Here is a 21,090-nt window from a genome sequence, read left to right on the forward strand (position 1 = left end):
AAATTCGCTCTGAGGGATAAATTTTATCCACGTTGAATTTCGTCGTTTGTTTTTACAAAGTCTGAGATGGGAGCGAAAATTTATTTGAGAGTTTGAAATTTTTTTATGAAATTTGGTCTTCGTGAAAGAAAATTTGATTAATCAAGGCTTTTGAGAAATGAAAAAGAGATGATAAAAAAATTTTCGAAAAAAATTTAAGAACTAGTGAGAATTCTTTCAAATAAATTTCGTCTTTACAGTCTTTGGAAAACAGCATGTGAAAGTTGTACATTGAGTGAATGAAGCCTGATTTCTTCAAAGAGGTAAATTTTTGAAGCTGCTGATTTTGTTACCGATTTTTCGTCGGAAGTTCAATTTCAAGACTGTTTCAAGAGATCTTCGAAGAAAAATGATCAAAGTTGCAAAAATTTGTTTGATCTACAGTTACGAAGGTGTGCATAATTAATAAACAGCATTTCGGAGAAATCCGAGAATTGCGATTTATTGGAAAATTATGAATGTCTCCGTGATACGAGTTAAAAGATTCTTCTTGGTGACGCTGAGATGAATTCACTGTAGCGATAACTCAAGAACCGATTGAGATATCAGAATAAAATATAGGGGATCGAATCACGCTATCGGTGGTTTTCGACAATAGCTGATACGTTGAAATTCGGTTTCGTCTTATTTTACTTCGATTTCAAGGCCGCAGTTATTTGAATACTGAATTTTTATTTTCCCCCACTCTCTTACGCAATCTTTCGAAAGTCTGATAAAGTATAAATTTTCCACGAATTAAAGAGTCGATCACATCGTTTCAAAATTAACGAAAAGCGAGTTGACAAATCTCACGATTTCGCAAAAAAGAGTTCCAACGAAACAAACAAAAAGTTAAAAATCACACAGAGGGCTTCAAAAATATAAAACCCACTACAGATAATAAAAGTTTTGGTCGTATTTTTTTTTTTTTTGTTCATGTGCTTTCAACCGTTTCGTACTGAATTTGGATAATATGTGAACTACCGTAACTGCTTGTCACAGAAAACACATATTGATTTGATCAATCTAATTACAAGACGCGTATTGGATTTGAAAAAGACTTCGAAACAGTCGAACCAAATCACAAACTACGCTGTACAGTGAACTTTGAATTTCTGTTGGTGTTTAGTACCACGAATATTCTCGATTCTCGTCTAATCTTAAGTCTGAATACGTAAACGGACACCCGCGCAAGGAAAAGCTACCTCTTGACCCTCGAAGCAAAAAGCTCAATCCGAAACGCGTGGCTTGACGTGAAAGTTCCGTGCGGCGGTAGCGCGACTGACTTTGGCGCGCTGAGCTTTCGGCCGGTTTCGTAACGGCTTTGAAAGACTCGTGCGAGCGACTAAAGCCCGTCGAAATGATCGCCGAGGGCTGCGCGCGCATCTTCGGCTCGCTTTTTCACCCCCGTTGAATTCTCCCGCGCTGCGCGCGTAGCTGATCCTCTTCGAAACTCGTTGACGCGCTCGACGATCTGCAGACGAATGCCTCGCTAATTATTAACACCCGTAGGAGCGCCAAGGGACGGCTGATTAAGCCACCGCGATTCCGGGGAAGGAGATCTAGTTCACTTCTTCTTCTTCTTCTTCTTCTTCTTCTTCTTCGATTCTCGCTTTTTACTCCTCGCTTCAGCTCGCAACGAACGGAATAGATTAACGCCTAACTAAACAGGATGGAACTGAACAAGTGGAACGGGCTGCATGCTCTATTCTTTGTCTATCTCGTGCAGAATATCCAACTTCCAATTCCAACTTTGGTTGCTCCGATGCTCGGCTTTCCGCACAATGGAAACTAGGCCTCGGATCCGTGAAACTCTGTATAAGTTACCGCTCGCTAAGTAGCCGCATGCAGCTGCGACAGTCTCCATAATTTTACCCGGCTGAGTGGCGTCGTCGGTATCCTGAAATCCCTCGTCTTCAATTACATCGAAATTTCGATCGTACCTATTGGCGGTTTTAGCCGGGACCGAAAACTAGACAAGACGGTGTGACGATTTTTTGTTACATCCTTTAGTACGACGGAGAAAAGCTCGGCGTTTGACGAGCTGCCCGCTCCAGGGTGAGAAATTTACGGGAGCAAGAGAAGTCGGAAGAGCTTGAATGTTTATATTCAAGCCGAGATTCTCGGCCACATTTTCATACTAATGGACTTCTTCAACTCGTTCGCTGAACTTCTTTCACCTCTGGTTGTACGTACAAGGTTCAAGACGCCTATAATCATAGTCTTTAACGGTAAAGATTATACTCTGCAACCTCGTAAGATATACGAATAACGAATTTTCCTAATTACCCGGGCGTAAAGGCAGTTACCTAGAACATACTAATTCCGTCTTGGATTTTCCCCCGAAGTTAGCTGCGTGTAACTTATTCTTCAACGTTAATGCGCATGTTACAAAAACTCTGCAAAACACTTGCTGGATGAAACGAGGTAACGACTGCTATTCGGAATTCGAAATGGTGAAGAAAAAAACAAAAAAAAAAATCCTCTGAAAACTTGAAGATGATAAAGAAGTTGCGCTTTGAGACCGGATAACTTGAAGTTTCAGGACGATCAAGTCTCGACTTGCAAGTCTACCGACAACGAGAGTCCGATCGCTTCCTAATCCCGAAAAAAGGTTCGACAATACATAAAAGCGTGCCAGAAATGGACTGAAGAATTGATTCCCCGGATGGATTCGAAACCGAAACGAATTGTGAGCTTGAAAGCTAGATTGAGCTGCTGATTCGGGAGGCGCTGGAAAGCGGTGTAATTTCGTGAGGTTCGCGATTGCTGGCCGCAGCTGGGCGCGAACGACAGAAACACGGGTAAAAAAGAATATGGAATGGAAAAAATGGTAACAGAGCAACAACGCAGCCACGGAATTACTCATGGAGCGCAACAACGAGGCGGGGAATTGTTGACGCCCACCAATCCGTACCCCGCTGGTTTAATCCCGCGGTTACGACACTCGTCGAGGTGAGCACCAAAAATCACGTTCTCAAATGTCGGTGAGTTTAGCTTGATGAAAACACCCAACACTTGCAGAGCGAGCCGCGCTCAATCGGTCTCAGCAATTTCGGTCGCCGCCCGTTTCTCATCCGTTTCAACGCTTGAAAGTGCTCCGATTCAGGCGGGGTTGAAATTCCGAATTTGAAAAGTTTCGAAAGCGCCGAATTCCGATTTTTTTGCACGCGAAACTTGAGGTGAAGAAATCAAACTTTGACGAAACATCAAAGTTTCGAATGGTTAGAAACCTGAAGCTCAAAGTTCTGAAAGTGCAAAGTTCTGAAAGGACTAAATCCCGAAAGGGCGCAACTTCGATAAGTCAAAGTTTCGAAAGTGAGAAGATGAGAAAATTAAAAAATCTGAAACACCGAAATTCCGAATGATCGAAGATTTTCAGTTCCGTGAATTTCTGGTTTGGTGAAATTTCACCACTTTGATCTTTCTTTCTTTTGGACTTTCGATATTTTTACGTTCGGAAGGCTGGTTGTTCGGATTTTACTCATTCTGTTAAATTCACTGTGCCGAGTTCTATGCCATATGAAATTTTTGTTTCAACGTTGTCTTGATCTTGACAACAATTTTGAGTATATTCATTGACACAGGGTTGGCTCAGCTTCGATTTCTGGCTTATTGACGGCCGTTACTGACATTCCGCCAACTCGTGAATAAAATTTTTTACTTGTGAACATTACGTCGTCTTTAATTAATCAAACGATGGTCGGCATTTGGATAAATGTGCTACCTGGGTGATAAGAAGACTGACTGACAGATGGGATTACTTTTCGCTGCAAGTTGGACCGATGTACCGATAATAAAGTCATGCGTTATTACGGCGTGTCATAGCGTGCGAAAAATGCTCGAATCGATGACCGATAACGTCGACGAATCGCACGTGAAACGGAACACGACCGAGCTTTGATAGAATAAAAATTACAAATGCAGGTTACGTGGAAAAGGGTTTACCGTCCGCAGCTTCGTGAAAAGCTCTGGTTATGCATGTCTGTGTGCGCGTAACGACCCGGCTGAAATGTATTCCTGAGGGATAATAGGGTAAATAAAACGAAGCTAAAGTAGCACGAGAACAATGCCAATTATTTCTATAACAACGGGAACGACCCGGGTGTAAAATCGATTTAGGAATACGATCTTTCCAGGGAGATTATTGCTTTACGGTTTAACAATACACAGAGACGTAGAATTATGGCCCAAATTTTCTTATACGATTCCGCATGTAATCTCGGTGAAATAATTGAATCGACCGACGTCGCTAGTCCTAAATAAAATTTTTCAAATCATGTTGTGATAGGGGTAAATCACGTCAGATCAAACCAAACAAATTAATCCTCTCAAGTAGTAAAGTAAGATTGTGTGTCAAGCATCGTTTGCACTTAGAAAAGAGTTCCATCTTGTTTCGGTAAATACCATGAAATTGAATGAAATAATTAGAGTATCGCGATGACGTTGATATTTTGAATATTGTGTCTGAATTACGGGGAAATCTGTGACTAGTAACTATTTAGTTTGATTGTAGTTGTGAATGCTACATTTTAAGGTTGTCGTAACGTCAGTTTGTAGATTCGGTCAACTTGTAAGTTTCTTTGGCCTTCATCGAATCATCGGAACAGTCGTAAAAAGAGGATATAGTAGCTACCACTAACTGTACCATAAAAAAATCTAAACACAATATACTACATTTTTTGGTTATACAAACAATAAGCTAAAATACTCGTTATTATGTTTCATCCGGAATCACATCATTTTTATTACCGATGATAACACAACTGTAAGAAATTTGTCTCCCCAAGTATTAGCTCAAAGTAAACATGACATAAAGCCGTTTAACCCGAGTCGAAAAAGCCTCACGTAAGTGCGGACATTGGGATAGGTCAGAAAGAGATCAGGACTGGAAACAAAAAACGATGGTACGCGAACAGTGCGGGGAAAAAATCCAGTGATAAATAACATTTCTCGAACGGTTTACTCCCCTTCCTCCCTGCGAACGATGCGCTGTGCTTGTTCAGTTGGGCCTGGAGGAAGGGAAGAAGGGAGAAAGATTCACCCTGAGTAATGTCCCGAGTCGTAGAAGATGACGTTTGTCGTGGTGGTGCCTAGCGTGCGGCGAAATGCCGACTCCCCCCCCAAAAAGCCTCATAATTGTCCTCATCCTAAGCCGGCGGGTTATGCCTCCAGCTCTGGCAAAAGATCCTCTATAGGAAAACGGGGGGGGGGGGGGGGGGGGGAGGGGGGGGGATGGAGGAGGGTAAATACTTGAATATTGATTAAGCATGCAGGTTGGAACGACGATCGGAAGAACACCACCAGCAACGAGCGTGTCCGCCGGTATTTATAGGCCTTGTAAATTGTACTATGCACGTGTATAATATAATGTATACAACACCGAGGAAAAAACGAGGGATGCTAGTTTAGAGCGTAAGACAAAGAGGCGAACGGACGTCCGTCCTTATCCTCGTAATCGAGACGTGAAATGAGTCTGCGGGCAATCGTATAATTTGATTTATACAATGAGCGGCGTCGGTCGTTGTTATCTTTGGGTCGATCACCGGTCGTTGACACAATCGGAAAAATTGGTAGTATCTACTTGATTGCGGAGGTGCTTTTTCGCGGTAGCATACTTTTTGTTTTAATTCAGCAATTTTGATTTATTTGTTTATTTATTTATTTATTTATTTTTTTTTCTATTCGTTTCACTGCAATTTCAATCAGAACTGATATCGTCGGACGTTTAGATTTTCGAGAATGCATATCATAGCGATATTTAATTGAGTAAATTGGAAATAAATTTGCACAGGTGAATATGTGAAAAGTAGTATTTACAAAGAAAAACTACAGGATAAATTTTGCAGGAACTAGAATCCGCAAGGCCTTCCTTGAAGTGAGCGAAAAGCTGTGGGAGAACGCGTGGAACAGGCTGGGAGATTCCGGGCTGTTGACTAGCCGATGATCCTCCAGCCCACCCGAACCAAAAAGAGCGTAGTCTGCTCTTGAATATTCACGAGAACGCCCTCGTTGCATAGTTTTGCATGACCTTTTTTTCACTTCGCACACGTATTAGAGAACGCCGGTGATCAAGGCCTCGTCGCGAATGATTTTGGAACTCAATTCCGCATCAATGCCGACCGTCTTCTACGCGCGTCGAAAACGCGTGTGTCCACTTGAAAAGCTCACGCAACGAAGTCTGAAGCTTCTCGACAGATGCCGGAGGGTCGGGTTAACGAATAAAATCACGTCTTAAGATATCAAGTTCTGTGCGGCTTGTAAGATGAAGTTCGTAAAGACACGCAGATATACTGTTGCAATATCTCAAAGACAATCCCCGAGCTTTACTGATGCGTTTAGCGCTGAGTAAGCTTGGAAGATTTTACTCTGCTCGTAGGTCGAAGATGTAAGTTTATCGAACAGCACGTGAATTAGTGAATCTTATAGAGGTATATTGACACAGATCTATTCAATAAACCGAAACGATCAATTGGAAGGAATCCAACAGCGTTGGACTCGCTTTTTGCTAGTTTGCTAATCTCGCGAATTTCACCCTTGAACCGTATTGGGGTGAACGCTTACAAATGTCGATAATACAGGGAACTACTGAAAATCAGTGACGGTAGCCTTGCTGTTTGCTGTTTTAGCCTCACATCATACCGACCGTCAAATGTTTCGCTTAACCGACGATGTGTCAGGGGGATGCAAGTCAGTACCACATCGGTTGGTAACTGTACCGACATGATGGTCGGCGACTGCTTCGCAAGAAACGATATCAAATTGCATATCGAATTCCGCAGGGAAGCGAAAAACAAGCGTAATTAACGAATGGTAACTTAATTGTGATAGAAAATCGCAAAAGACTCACGTGGTGGCTCAGGACAGTTGTTCTCGTCGCTGCCGTCCTCGCAGTCTCTGTTGAAATCACACCGCTGAGATGTGCTGATGCACCTCGAAAGGTCGCAGACGAACTCGTCGATGCCGCAGGCTGGGGATGATCATACGAAATTTAAAGACAGTCATTCGTGAATTAATTATTATCAAACTCCTGATTCCATTCCATAGATTTCATCGTTACTCAATATTAAAAACTTTGAATTATAAACACACAGCCCTTAATCCACTAAACACTAGACGGAGTGTGAAATCCTTAATCACTACTGTCAATATATTACACAAATGGTGAGCAATGTTTGAGGATTATTTGTTAAGAAGCCAGTTAATAACGTTGAAAGAGGATATTTGAACAGTTTAAGTCCACCTCAAATTCGTTCGTGAATCGATGGTAAGGACAAGCTAACGTTTCCGAAATTTTCATCCGTGAGTTTATCCACTCAGTATATACTTCCGCAGTTTTAAATATTTACCTGACTTAAATAAACTGCTCTCTGATCTCATGGTTATTCTTGAAATCTGAGCAAGTATCCTCGTTTTGGAACATACCTTCAGCCACAAGGACTTGGAGTTTCACCGTAAGCATAGAGTAAACAGTAGGCCGAGATAAAAGTTTCAAGCATTTTCGGTAATAGCGGGTGACGATTGGTCACAACGAGAAGACGAGATAAGACGTAAAGAAATTCGACAGAAGACACGCGTAGAAGAGAAAAAATAAATGAATAAATAACGTAAGAAAAATGATCGAGATTCGATTACGAGCCCTGAAATCGGCTGCGTGGATTTGGATGGATTTGGCCATTCTGGTTGCGGTCGACACAGCATCCGAAATTCACTTGTGGTTTTAACTCGGCGATGTTCTCCGTACCTTCGTTCGAACAATTCTCTTCGTCACTATAGTCATCGCAGTCCTGTCTGCCATCGCACATCTGTGATCGGGCGATGCATTTCCTGCCATCTTTGCAACGGAACGAGTCGTCACCTCGGCATTGAACCCATTCCGGGATAGGCGAAGGTTGTGATAACCGCGTCTCATCTTCGCCAGCTTCTTCTGTGCCCGGCCTAGCTGCTGGGGTCGTTGGGTTTTCATCTACTGCGACGCCTGTTGTCGGTACGGGTTGAGGCTGAGGTTCGAACAACTCTACGTCATTACCTTCCTCTATGTCTGTCTTGGGTGTTAAGGTGAATCGGGTTTGGCTTTCACCCTCTCCTCCGGAGGTTGGTTCGCGCACTTGGACTGTCCATGGGTCGTTCCGACGTTCTTCTGCTGAGGTTGATTGGGTCGGGAATAAATTTTTGAATAGCTCATCTTCATTCTGATCATAATGTTGATATGGATCCTCGGGCAATAGCTCTCCGCCTACTCTTGGTAGATTTGGAACTGCCCGTCCCGAATTTCGGTTCAGATCGATTGGCGTGGTCGAAGAACGGACCGTGGACGGATGTGTCGAGGTGAAAATAGAGACAAAAAGAAAGAGAAAGAAGACTAGACAGTGAAAATGATTCGTAAAGAACAGAAAATTTCTGGTATGGAGTATACGTTCATACGTGAAATTTACATGCTTGCGGAATGAAGTCTGACTTGGCATTCGTTAAAATGCATCAGATTAAGGTGAAGAAAAAAACCATGGGTGGTGATGAAGAGTTTTTCATTCCGATGCTTAGCCCATGAGTGATTCCTTATCATTCATTACAGAAGTGGGGCATCTTTTTCTTTCAAATGATTTACGGTGATTCCAATGAGACTGAAGTATGTTTATCTATATTTATCACTGCGAGCGGACGAAAAGTGGTTAAATTCAATGTTATAAACTGCCATTCAGCTGTCAAGGAAAAGAAAATAAAGCTTCAAGGTTATTTTACGCGGATCAATTTTCTTCTTACTCCCATTTACCATGGAAAACACCTGAGAACAACAAAGTTTCAACTTGATTCTCAAAGAGGGGCAATTTTCAGGGGCATTGATCCTTGACTATAGTTAAGGCAGACACGATTGCAAGAATAAGATGCATGCGGAGTGGATTAATTCGAGAGCAGAAAAGCTAGACACTGAAAGACAAGCCGATGTTTCATATTGGTTTTGTGATAATTGGATGAGTCGATTTTAATTTTTCCCTGGTCCTATTTGTGTTATTGCGTCATGAAGTTCTTCGTACCTCTCGGAGGACAGCCTTCTTCATCGCTGTTGTCGGTGCAATCTGGATTCCCATCGCATCGCTGTGCACCGGCAAGGCATCCTTTGCCATCTCTGCAGCGGAAGGTATCGTCGCCTCGACACACGATACCCGGGTATGTCGGAGGTGAGGGAGTTAGCAGCCCAGGTACATTCAGACCCAGCCGAGCCTCTTCTTCTTCCGGATCAATCACGGCTCCGTCTCTATCTAAGGTGGACCCCGGCCCATCTATGCGATTATCAGCTTCTTTCTCATCAACTGAAATTCCGGAATTTTCCACCGCTCTTGATATCGATGGCTCGATGTTCCTGTCTGCGATTGTTGTTGCAGTTGGTAGTTCGATGCGCCGAGGTGGAAAGAATGAGAGATAGTGTAGAAGAAGCAGGATCGGTGGAAAGAGGTGAAGAATTTGAAATAAATGGACGGATAGTTGTAGAAAAGAAGAGAGAAATTAATAAAAATACGTGTACAATGTTCAAAAATGGTTGTGGGTGGAAGAAAAGTAATAACTATTAATGTAAAGTAACAATAATATCATTGATTCGTTGTGCATACACATAAACTCGTCATGCGTGCAGTATGATTGGAGAACGATCAAATTGAAGTATAATTCCATCGAAAATATGTGAATATGACTAAATGATAATACCATCAAATCAAAATCTGAAGGGTATCTTACCTTTAGTGGTTGGCGTGGAGGTTGTGGCTTCAGGAGGGTTACAGTTCTCCTCGTCAGATCCGTCTGCGCACTGTGAAGTACCGTCGCATCTCGAGTCGATAGGTACGCATTCGCCGGTCGTTCTGCACTGTATTTCCACCTCATAGTCGCATTGCAATTCACCTTGGTTTGAGGCTAAAGCCGATCACAAGCCGTTGAATGGAAGAAGATGCAGCGGAGAGGGATGGATTCAAAAATCGAACCAAAAATGTAAGTGCAAGATCGGGAAGAAAAGTAAACGGATAAATAACTTGATGAACATTGAACTACGTGTGAATCTACTACTAATTATATACGCTATTGCACTACGCTACGGATAACAACGTCAGTGCGAAGTACGTCATGCGTGATTCTTACCAGATTTCTCTGACGTAAGCCTTCGAGGCTATTTACTATGTACACTTCCAAATCAAAGGTTTCTCACTCCCTGACTTTGGCCAGTATTAAAACACGCTAAGGTCATAGCGACGCTGTGTTAGACATCAGAGGTATTCTATACTCACATTGCATGTTTCTAAAGCTGAAATCCTCTGGATCGAGCACTATGGCGCCAAGAGAATGGAGATTGACCTGTTTTTCGAAGACCGAGCGGACCTGATCCTCGTTCGAGTCGTTCGACACGATGTCGAGGGTGACCTGCGTCGTGAAGCGGTCGGAAGTTTTCCTGAAATATGAGTCGTCAGATAAAAGCTCTGCTTCATTGGACCGTAGGCTGACGTTAAATCGCGAGCCGAGGTGGCCGCAGAAGGATACCGGTGAAGATACTCACGAGAATTTGAGGATGGCGGTACCGGTATCGTAATCGGGTAAAGATCGTTTGTACAACTGGTTGATTTCGATAATCAGCTGTTCGCTGAGATTCTTGAATTCGGGTGTTCGTCGATCAGCGAACTCCGACTTGAAAGGTTCTGTGATTTTTACGATAACTCGGTAGTAATCTGCAAGAGATCAAATTGAAGTTACTTGGATTGTCCCTGATGCAACCAAACGCTTGGGAAGCCATTGTAGTGATGCAATCAGGAAGTTGGGCGGTCAAGGCTACTTATACGAATGATTTTTGCTTTACTCACATGTGCCGCCAATTGGTTTTGATTCTGTTACTGGATCTGTTTTAGGAAATGGTATACTCTCGGTAATGTCGTTGGTGATCGTGTCACCGCTTCCGGATTCTCCATAGTCCTCGTCATCGTCCCCGCCGTTATCCGAAAACTGTGAAAACGTGAGAAACAATCGTGATCCATTCCTTGCGAACTTTACCCTGATATCCGATTAGAATGGAGTATTTTTCTTACCTCATTTTGGTCAATGTTGTTTTGACGAGGCGTTCTTCGTACCGATCGCTTGAATCGCTCGTTCCTTTCAGAATTGTCAAACAGCGAATTGACTTCTGGAGAAATTGGAGAAATTCATAAGCTCATTATTCTCGTTGGGTAGTGATTGGCTAATACTAATTGTCTTTCGAAAGAGATTTCGAACGAATTCCACGACTGACGTACTGGTAATTCGCAAAGTGATTTTTGTTCTTTTGCCAAATTGAAGGGTGAGAAAATCGGAGCAAACGACCTACATCATCTTGACCTGCCATGGCCAGGCGATGAATACATCCCGTAACTTGATGTAAGGGAGCAATTATTATACTGTACCATGATTCGTGAGATCTTTATTCGAATCGTAAAGCTCTTTTATGGTAGAGTCGCGTCTAAGTCTGGTTAAAAAATAATGCTGTCTAATAAAATGAGCCTAAAATACTGTACCATAGCTCTGCTTATCCTCTTCAACCGATTCCTCTTGAGAGCCGCGGAAGAAGTCAAACACGCTTTTTTGTATTCTGTGTATGATAGAGGGCTGGTAGTGCTTCTGGATCATAGGAAGTTCAGCACGGTCGGCAGCATCGAAGACCAGATCATCGTTCTGCAATCAGAGCGAAAGAAGGTCGATTAGAAGAAAAGTCGACACTGCCGTGTATTCGCCAAACTTTTGCCTGCTTCGCTGAATGCGTCGAATTTCCCGGGGCAAAGGCGTAGAGTGCTCCATAAGGCCAATTTGAAGAGAGATGAATAATAAAAGTGATTTGGATCTGTTCACTCGGCCCCGCATGGTCGCTGTTTCTCAGCGCCATCGAGGTCTATTGGCTGTTTGCCGAGTATCACCCAGTGCTCGCACGCTTTGCTCGTAAACTACCAATTCCCACCTAAATACGCGATATAAATTCAGGATCAGAATCGAGAGTCCTTTCCCACCCTTCGCCCGCCTACGCCCGTTACCCCATACTTCACGCCTAATGCACCAAGATACAAACCACGTGGTTTCTGAAACTGCTTCAAAGATACCGAGCATGTAAACCGACCATCCTGAGGTCAGTGACGCGACGCCCAGGTGCTACGACCCAGACAAAAGGTTCTGAACCCCACCAAGGATCAAGTAGCTGAGGCCAAATGCTCAGGGGATTCTGGAACGTATATTGACCGTGTCGAACTCGAGGACAAAAATCGTTTCATCTAATTTTCAGTTCGTTAAATCGACACTTGTTGCGGTTTGCGATTAGGATACTCGAGAGGAAGATAAGGACATGAAACCGGACTGTCTAAGAATTGAGAAGCTAAAAAAAGGCACTTGAAACACGTTTATTCTCAAGGAGTTTGAACCACTTAGAAATGTTTTGACGTTCAGGTTGATGCCTGTGCTTAGATTTACACAGTTAAAAAGGTTGCTTTGGTCAGTTAAACGTAATAGTTGTACTATTCGTAAATCGTTGGATGAGTTTGTTCATTGCCAGCCGTTGTTGTAACTAGCCACTTCAGTTAGCGCACCACAATTGCGATATGAACTGCCTAGAGCACAAAAGGCGTTTCATTGAACGCTGTACCTACAAAGTGATGGAACAATATTACACGACCAATATTTGTAGACCATGTACAAAGAATATAAGGTGGTCCGTCAAAAGGCCCTCAAGGTAGCTAACGAGTTGTCAAACAAGGATTGTTAGGCACGTTAAAAGCAGCTCTGAACTACGTCGGCGAGTTCTGAGCATCGGGGCACGTGGTTCAATTGCAAACCAGTCCACAAATGGATCGTCCTAATTTGCATATATATAACACGTGGCTTGAAGTTGCGCCGAATGAAGATCAAGTCGGAGGGAAGGTCGTCTTTGGCGAGACGCGTTTCGTTTCATGCAGTTAAGAGACATGATAAACGAGCAAGGCTGAAAGCGGTTCTGCCGACGCTCAATGCGAAATCCACCGAGCTAAGATTTCACTCACATTTGTAGTTTTCATTTCGTCTCCGTTCTCACCGAAGAGCCTTTACTGTCAGTTTCGACTCGAAGTCGCGGGATCCGGGCGGCGCCATCGTCGAAATACAAGCACGTAGTTGTCCGAAAAAGATCGTAGACCGGACTTAGCGCGAAAATCCTTTGCAAAACTCTTCCGGAATAACCAAGTTTCGTCGTCGTCGTCGTCGGGGAGTCAAGAGTCGAGACAATATACCTACCTACTCGCTGTAATGCCGCCACGGGGGTGAAAAGGGGAAAATGGGGGCGGATATGCCTTCCGAGGAAGGCGAGCGCGGAGGTGGGAAGAAATAAAGAGGGAGGCACAGGAAAGGCATTCACCAACAAGCCAAATCGTGCTTGGCCTCGATGATAACCGCAGCGTACTCGCCTATCGCCTGTATAAATATATGTATACAAACGGATAGGGTGCTGCCCGTGTTTATTGGCCGACGCCTTGTGACACCACCTTGGAACCGGAAGTGGCTCAGCAGGCGCACCGTTTGAAAATGACCGGGAATTCGGAACTTGTTTTACCCAGCAGTAAATTCTTACGAACTGACTAGTGACGATCTGGTTCCTTGAAATTTGGGATTTGGTCGATGAAAATTCACTCCAATTTTAAGACACAAAATACTGCAGTAAGGGAAGTGTACCAGTTGTTGACCCTGTCCCAATTATTGATATTTTTCGGTTGTATCTGTCTGATCGTTAGTTCTAAGATTACTAAAAAATAAATTTGTACCGTCTAAGCCTCCAGCAATTGGTTTTAGTCATCGAGAAATTTACAATTTCTGCCGTCAATTTATAATTTTGAAAAATAAAAGGGTTGGTAATGGATCCGAATGTGTCAATAACTGGTATACTTACCTTAAATATTACAGTGTTTATGATCAAAGTTCTCCTTCCGAAAATCTCATTCTTAGTGGAACTTTATTCCACAAAAATTATCGTCAAGTTTGTTTATTTTTATTTTTGTCGAGATCAAACCCAACGTTTATACAGCATAGCGGAGGGAAATGCAAAATCATGGTTTTAACGAGAGATGAAAATATATGTAAATGAATACACGCGAGGGCGAAAAGTCTTGTTGGAAAACGAAAGCCTTGTTCAACACGTTAGGCGCTTGGCATATTTACTCTCGGATTTACGGCACTCTATAAAAAGGAACTTTCAATGAATTATAAAAATGGCAGTGAATTTTTCCGCGGATAAACAACATGCTGCGGAAATCGGGTATCACTCGCCCATAATTATCAAAAACAAATCTGTAAAGCGTTTACAGATGATTCGGGACGTGGGTGGGCAAGCTGCTCGATATTAGTCGCCAAATCCGGTCGCATTTTTGCATAAATTTTTGTAATAACGTATTAGATTTAAATTAAGATTTAGAATAGAAATCGGAAATTTTGCGTTACGTGCGCGACACTCTGGAATTTTAAATGAAATCGCGTATGATAATTAATAAATATAAGTAAATTTCAACTCGCAGAACATCAAACGCACCTGATATCTGGATCGAGTAGGAATGTCGGAACGTACGGTTTGAAAAGCAAATCTCGTGAATGAAACCAGCGCACGGGCAATTAGCGAAGCGGTGTCACAGAATTGTGGGAAAAGTGGGAACATCCACGCCTTTAAATGCCAAAATTTTTACATTCGAGCTTACGGTTTAATTCAAGAGGAGAAAGGTCACGCGAGATTTTATGAATGGTGTTCGGATTCTCTCTGTAGGGACATACATGTTATTAGCCGTTAGCGATCGGAATACAATTATGGCTAAAGTAGACTTTGTTTGTCTGGTTTAAACGCTAGTAAATCGGTGTTGAAATCACGCGCGTAGAAGAAGAATTTTTACACTTGAAGAAAAATTTTGTAAATCGAACGAAAGCAGACTTGAAACAAAAGAAAAACCGAATCAAACTAAGAAATGTAAAAAGAAACTATGTTCTTAAACTTGACCAAGTGTGAATCAAATTTGAATAACTTTTCAGTGGTCAAAAGACGAGAAGTTTGCCATAAAACATACGTACCGAATTTTCGTGTGTAAAACAACGCTGTATAAAGATTCGCAATAACCTAACTGCAGTGAGAAAACATGATGGAAAGAAAAAAAGAAAAAAGATGAAAACCGAGTAAAGAGTTTGCCCCGTCCGTTATAAAGTTGTTCAGCTGTTAATTCTGCGGGGCGTCGAAAAGCGCCCGGTATTCTTTATGCAATATACGCCAAGACTCTCGTAATTGTTGGCAAAGGTTTTGTCCTGCCAAAGAGGAGTAGGTAGGTATAAAAGTTCTCAAGTCTCTTAAGCCTCGCGTCGTCCTCTAAGAAGGACTGCCAAGTTTATCCGGTTCAGAACGTGGAAGCGTGTACTAAACGGAAATGCCGTTAAAGATCGGCTTTCAACTTCCGGAACACTCTGCACATAAGCGATGCTGCATATTTTTTCGTGGATTGAAAATCTTCTACTCAGATACGAAGGGTTTTAATTGCTTCCGATGTACAAATCACGGTTTTTTACCCTCCCCCGCCCCCCCCCCCCCCTCCCTTCCCTCCGTGGCCTGTAATTTATTCACCGAGCATGTACCAATTTAATTAACGCCACGAAACATTCTTCTTATCCTACTTTGACGCTATCGCCAGGATTGCATAACTGTTATGCTTCCAAGAAAAAAGTTGAACACGTTTACCAAAGATTTTAACTTTAACCCCCCGACCCAAAGAATTGGAGCTTGCTAGCGGTAGAGGTCAACCGAGGTAGCTAGGAGATATGTTTATCTCGGCTAATCGCAAAACTGAAGACAACGTCGTCGCCGCTGGCGCCGTGATTACCGAATCTTTCGTTGACCTTATTCGATGCCGCTACTGGGTCATCCTTCATCTCCGACCCGTGAACATCGAGTCTCGTTTCCAGTCACGTCAACGGCAATTCAGATATTACTTGAATGAAAATTTCTGTACGGGAAGAAGTTAAAATTGCCCGTTGTCCAAATTTTTGGGACAAGAAACGCGTTACAAGAAATTACAGAAAAAAACAGAAGCACAAGAATTTTACCCTGAGTTAATTAATGAAGGAATCAAGTCGTTAGTAAATCTGTAACCGAAATACCTGCGATGGAAAGATTTTTTTGATATTATGAGATGTCAGGTTTTAGAAGTTTTGATTTTGCGCTTGATTCCTTGTACCCACGTTTCATGAAAAAACAAACAAAAAAAAACCGTGAAAAACGATAAGAAACCTGAAAAATTTATAAGCCTATAGCGAGAAATAGTGCAAGAAATAGCGTATAAAATTTTCATATTTGAAATACATTTACGGTTGTGAAGTGAAGATAGATTTTCTTTTTTGGCCAGCGTATTTGAAATTTTTTAACCGAAGATGACAACAAAATTTGAAAATCTCTCACGACACGATATCGTCGTTTATACAAGTTGACTTCGTAACAAAATTTTATCTAATAGCTTCTCTGGAATTCGAAGCATCGAGGCAAATGACTAATTTGTCAATTGAATGGATTTTTTGCTATTGAAAAATTGTCTCTACACTTGTGCCGATAGTTTATTATTCTGTATAACTTACAGAGGTGCCTTAAGGATTGAAAATTGTTGTAATAACAAGATATCCTACTATTGAATATCGTAACAAAATTTAAAAATCGAAAAAGATAACACTCCAATTCACCGTTTCGATCCATCTAAACAAACGTACCGAGTAATTATTCATAACCGCTAACTTTCCTTCATTTTAACGCTATATACGTTACTTCTGGAAGAGGTCTGGAATCCGGAAGGAAGTGGCAGGTGGTGTTGGCATCGCTGGGGTGAAAGGGGGGAGGAAAGATGGTCAGAGGGTGTAGAAAAATCCCCAATTTAACGGACTCCTCGAGGGCGTCAAGTTAACGAAAATATACGTCGAGTCGTCGGACGTGCGGCGAGTGCCGAGGGAAGGAAGAAGAAGACGAAGAAGACGAAGAAGAAGAAGAAGAAGAAGAAGACGAAGAAGAGGAGGAGGAGGAGGAGAAGAAGAGTTCGCGGCCGATCGTCGTCGTCGCTTTTGTCTTAAGCCTTGGTATATTAATGCGAAGAACATGTTACAGGAGCGAGGAGCGCCGGGGGTGAGAGAGTGTAACGCCGGAATACTAAAGAGTTGCCCCGAATATCCGTGGAGCAGACCTCGTCTAACCGCGCCTTTGCATTTTAACAGGGCCTCGCGACGCGCCTGCTAAACTATCGCCTCTCCTTCGCCTTCCCTGTTTCGCCGTAACCGGTGTTGCAGGCCTCCCAAAACCGCCTAAATAGTTCTCGAGAGCCTCCCTTCGAATCGAGAGGCTTCGGTGAAACGAACCGATTTCCGCATCTTTGGCAATAGCGGCATTGCACGGCGTCAGAAACTCACAACCGTGATTGCGCTCTTCAATTTTGCATTCGAATGATCAGCCAAAAGTTACGATCCAATGAATTTGGCGAATTGGGCGTTTTGTGAAACCATTTTTTTTTTTTTTTTGACAGAAAACTGTCGGTTATTTTCAATTCTAACTACAGAGAACGATTTCTCAGAAAATTTCATAACCGGACATCATTTGACGGTTGGAAAAATTTTTTTTTAACCGTTGTTTGAGATGGTAAGAATTTTTGAGATAATGATGTTTTTATCTTCTATTTTGCGGAAAAACCAGTCGTCCATTTCCAACTTGTGCGAAGCGATTGTCTCTGTGTCTTAAAAATCGTTGAGGTCTCAAGAAAACTCGGAATTTCGTTCTCGAGCAATAACGTCGCCTTTTCTCTGAACGTAGAAAAGCAGAAACTTAATGAAGATAAAAGGACGAGAAAGTTAATCGGTCAAAGCTCCGTCTTCGACAGAAGTTGTAAATTCAATTCAGGTATTATCGCAGCTCATTGACATTTAATGGACAACATATCGAGAGCCGTTGAACCGTCGACTAGGCTCAAATATTAAGAGGACTCAATTATCGCCTGGAGTCCAAGAGCGCAAATTAAAAACGTAAGCACCAAATTGTATGTAGCTCTTCAAAGTGTGTTTTTTTTTTTTTTTAAACATGCATAATTCAGAGGCTAAACTTATAACCAATTTTCAACCAGAATCAATATCGCAAAACGGTTTATTCGAACCAATTAAACCCGCAAAACGATGATCGTAATTTTTTGCAATTTGGCTGGTACTTTTCTACTTATATTACGTGTATATAATTTTGTAGAAAATCGAGATTCGGAAATCTCGAGTAGCTCGTCAGAAAACGAGGGAGACTGTGGGAAGAAATCCGTCTAGCCATTCCAGCTTATCCTGTACCCTCTGATAATACGAACTCCTATATAACATCCCGAGTAGGCGGAGGAGACAGTGGTCAAATAATCCGGCGACAATCCTCCGCGCCGTCGACGTCGTCCAGCTAAATTGCGGAAACTCGGGGCTCTGATGACTTCCTCTTTTTCTCAACGGGTTGAGAAAAGAGGAGAAAAAAAAGAATGGAAAAAAAAACTAAACCACCAACCAGCCGCGAATTTCTCTCCATTTGTTTGTATCCACTGAGTATTTTTTACCCACGTTTAAAAATCGAACGAAAAATTAAAGTCTTAGAATATGTACTATATCAAGGACGGGAGAACGACCTTGCCCAACTAACTGAGATGAACGGCGTAAGTCGGGGAATGATGACTAGGGTGATATATTACCGCGAAGCTTTCTTCGAGGAATACTAATTTCGGCACAAATCGAGGGGCCATTTACTCAACGAAGTTATCATCTTATCAGTTGAAAATCAAGTTGTAAATCAGAGGAACGTCAATGACGAGAAGATTCTTTGAAAGGACGAGGAATCGTTTGAAATAAACGAAGCCATTGTGAATCTTTTGAAATTACACGACGAGGTTGAAGAAATCGTTGCAAGTTTTGCGGTAAACGACAAATGGTTTCGATTCGTCAATATTCTATCGTTTCCTATCGTATAATATGCTTTTCTCTATTTCCAGTCTGGCAAGTGATTATTTCCAACGATTCTGTGCAGTCCCGAAATCACTTAAAATTGAACTTACAAGATGGGTATTCGAGGTCGATCCTTCCAATATGATTTTTTTTGTAATATGTTATAGTAGACTAAAAACTAAATGAAACGTGTTTTTTTATCTGCCATTAAACACTTCAAGATGGTGAAACCACCCTCCAAAGTAAAGCATGTTAAGGGGCGATTTAGCAGTTGTTTTTTCTTCTTTTTTGATGGAGAAAATAACGTTTCTCATTTCTCGTTATGAGAAAACTTTCCCAGTTGAATTGTTTAAGAAATATTATGTTCTTGTGGGTGAAACTGCCAAATCGCCGCTTGGGATACCTTCCTTGTAAAAATGTTCGGAAGGCCATTGAAATTCAGAGGTGAGATTGATGATCAATGGAAAACACTCGAAATCAACACTAATGAGTTGGAATTACTCAGATTTCGCTTCCGTTTCATCCCTTCCCTTCTTCCTCTACCCTCCCTTCGACTCGTCATCCTCGTCATAAGTCACACGTGGTTCCTGAGCGACCTGCCCGTCCGGCGGTATCCGCGACAGAAAATCAGGTTGTAACCCGAAGCGGTAGCGAAGTGAGTGGCCGACTCGACAAATCACAAAACTCACTTATCACCTTGCCCTCTCTCTTTCTTTGCCTTTCAGGGCGGCGCGAGCTGTTCGAGTTCACGAAGCAACGAGGAGGGAGGCGAATCCCGAAGGATACACGTCCGCGGCGCTCATGTTACCCCAGAGAATATCTAAGCGACCCTAAACACCCTTTAAACACCCTTAAACTCCCGTTAACAACTACCGCCCGCAGTCGGGACCCTGGAACTCTGATTTTCTGGCCTCATGTTTCGTCACATGTTATGGATACGGTGTGTTAAAGAATGCCACATGTCACCGTGATATTTCAGCTAGAAATGTCGATATATGTACAAGGACATTAACGGTAACGAGATAAATATCAAGGTGTATGTGATTTAAATTTTAGTGATTAAAAAAATAATTATTCCACAGCTCTTAACCTTTTTTCCGTCATGCATTTATTTCGGCATGTTCTTTTACTAAATTTTAGGTATGTCACGTATATCCTGAAAAGCAGAGCGCTTGATGCAACAGAAACATATGGTGATTATAATTTGACGTTGACATCGAGAGAGAAGAATATGTTCCCGAAAATCGATGAGGTAAGTGTCGGAGGCTTGAGCAGTCAATATGTACGAACCTCCGTAAATGTTACAGGTATAATGTGCAAATATTTAATTAATATCGTTTAGAAACTTAGTGATTATTGCGTAACCAGAATTCCACGCTCAAGATATGTTGAACTTGGTAAAGAAAAAACCAGTTCCCAAGAATATCCATTCGTTTGAATCGATCTCGGACTTGTTTATAATTTTAGTAGCAGGTTTTAATTGAAGCGAGTTGAAAAATCACATCAGGCAAGTCGTACAAAGTGGAATCCGACTACGTAAGCCCAAACCCCTGGTGTAAGCACTCGGATTTCTCGTTCTCAAAGTTAGAAAATGATTTATCATAGGGCCAAAATTCGCGGTGAATAAACTGCACCCTCAGTCAAGTCACGTTAGTATCTTTACAGCTATGCAGTCACGGATCCATTAGAGAGTTAGATGTCGGCCCTGCGGGGCTGCCGCAAGGCGGAGACTAAAAATACACGAAGCATCCCTTGTATTTTCAACTTCTTCGAATAATCGAGGACCCGTTTATGGTTGGGACTTTGGATAGCCTTTCGGTGTCCCGAAGAGCTTTGCAAATGGGATTCGGTTTCTTGGACTCCGGAGTCCGCATGACGTACATTCTTCGCGTACGAGTTAAGACCTTCCCATTATTTTCCACCCCGCCAACTACGGTGCTGTGTCTGAAACTTATTGTTAGTCACTATATACTCTCGACTCTTGTTTGCCGAACGCAAAGACGTCAGCTGGGCTGATTTACACCAACGATGCAGCCACCTTATGTATAGAAAAAGGACTTCCGTCCTGCGATCCCACCACCGAATCTCCCGAGGTGT

At 42.3% G+C, this 21,090-nt stretch overlaps 1 protein-coding gene across 24 annotated transcripts in view; it reads right to left on the bottom strand.

The window, feature by feature from the left end:
- Nucleotides 1-21,090, bottom strand: part of LOC124301822 (basement membrane-specific heparan sulfate proteoglycan core protein) — a 125,245-nt gene that overhangs the window by 67,672 nt on the left and 36,483 nt on the right. For 21 of the 24 annotated variants that reach the window (XM_046757277.1, XM_046757273.1, XM_046757278.1 and 18 more), the window contains exons 2-10: nt 11,541-11,697; nt 11,079-11,173; nt 10,857-10,995; nt 10,556-10,724; nt 10,290-10,450; nt 9,748-9,921; nt 9,051-9,380; nt 7,763-8,275; nt 6,869-6,988 (exon numbers count right to left, since the gene is read on the bottom strand). In XM_046757277.1, coding sequence (XP_046613233.1) covers nt 6,869-6,988; nt 7,763-8,275; nt 9,051-9,380; nt 9,748-9,921; nt 10,290-10,450; nt 10,556-10,724; nt 10,857-10,995; nt 11,079-11,173; nt 11,541-11,697 — 1,858 coding nt within the window. The remainder of the gene's footprint in view (nt 1-6,868; nt 6,989-7,762; nt 8,276-9,050; nt 9,381-9,747; nt 9,922-10,289; nt 10,451-10,555; nt 10,725-10,856; nt 10,996-11,078; nt 11,174-11,540; nt 11,698-21,090) is intronic. The other 3 variants (XM_046757276.1, XM_046757288.1, XM_046757294.1) reach the window with 3 other exon arrangements.

This window comes from Neodiprion virginianus, chromosome 4 (assembly GCF_021901495.1).
Source record: "Neodiprion virginianus isolate iyNeoVirg1 chromosome 4, iyNeoVirg1.1, whole genome shotgun sequence".
Taxonomy (NCBI): Eukaryota; Metazoa; Arthropoda; class Insecta; order Hymenoptera; family Diprionidae; genus Neodiprion; species Neodiprion virginianus.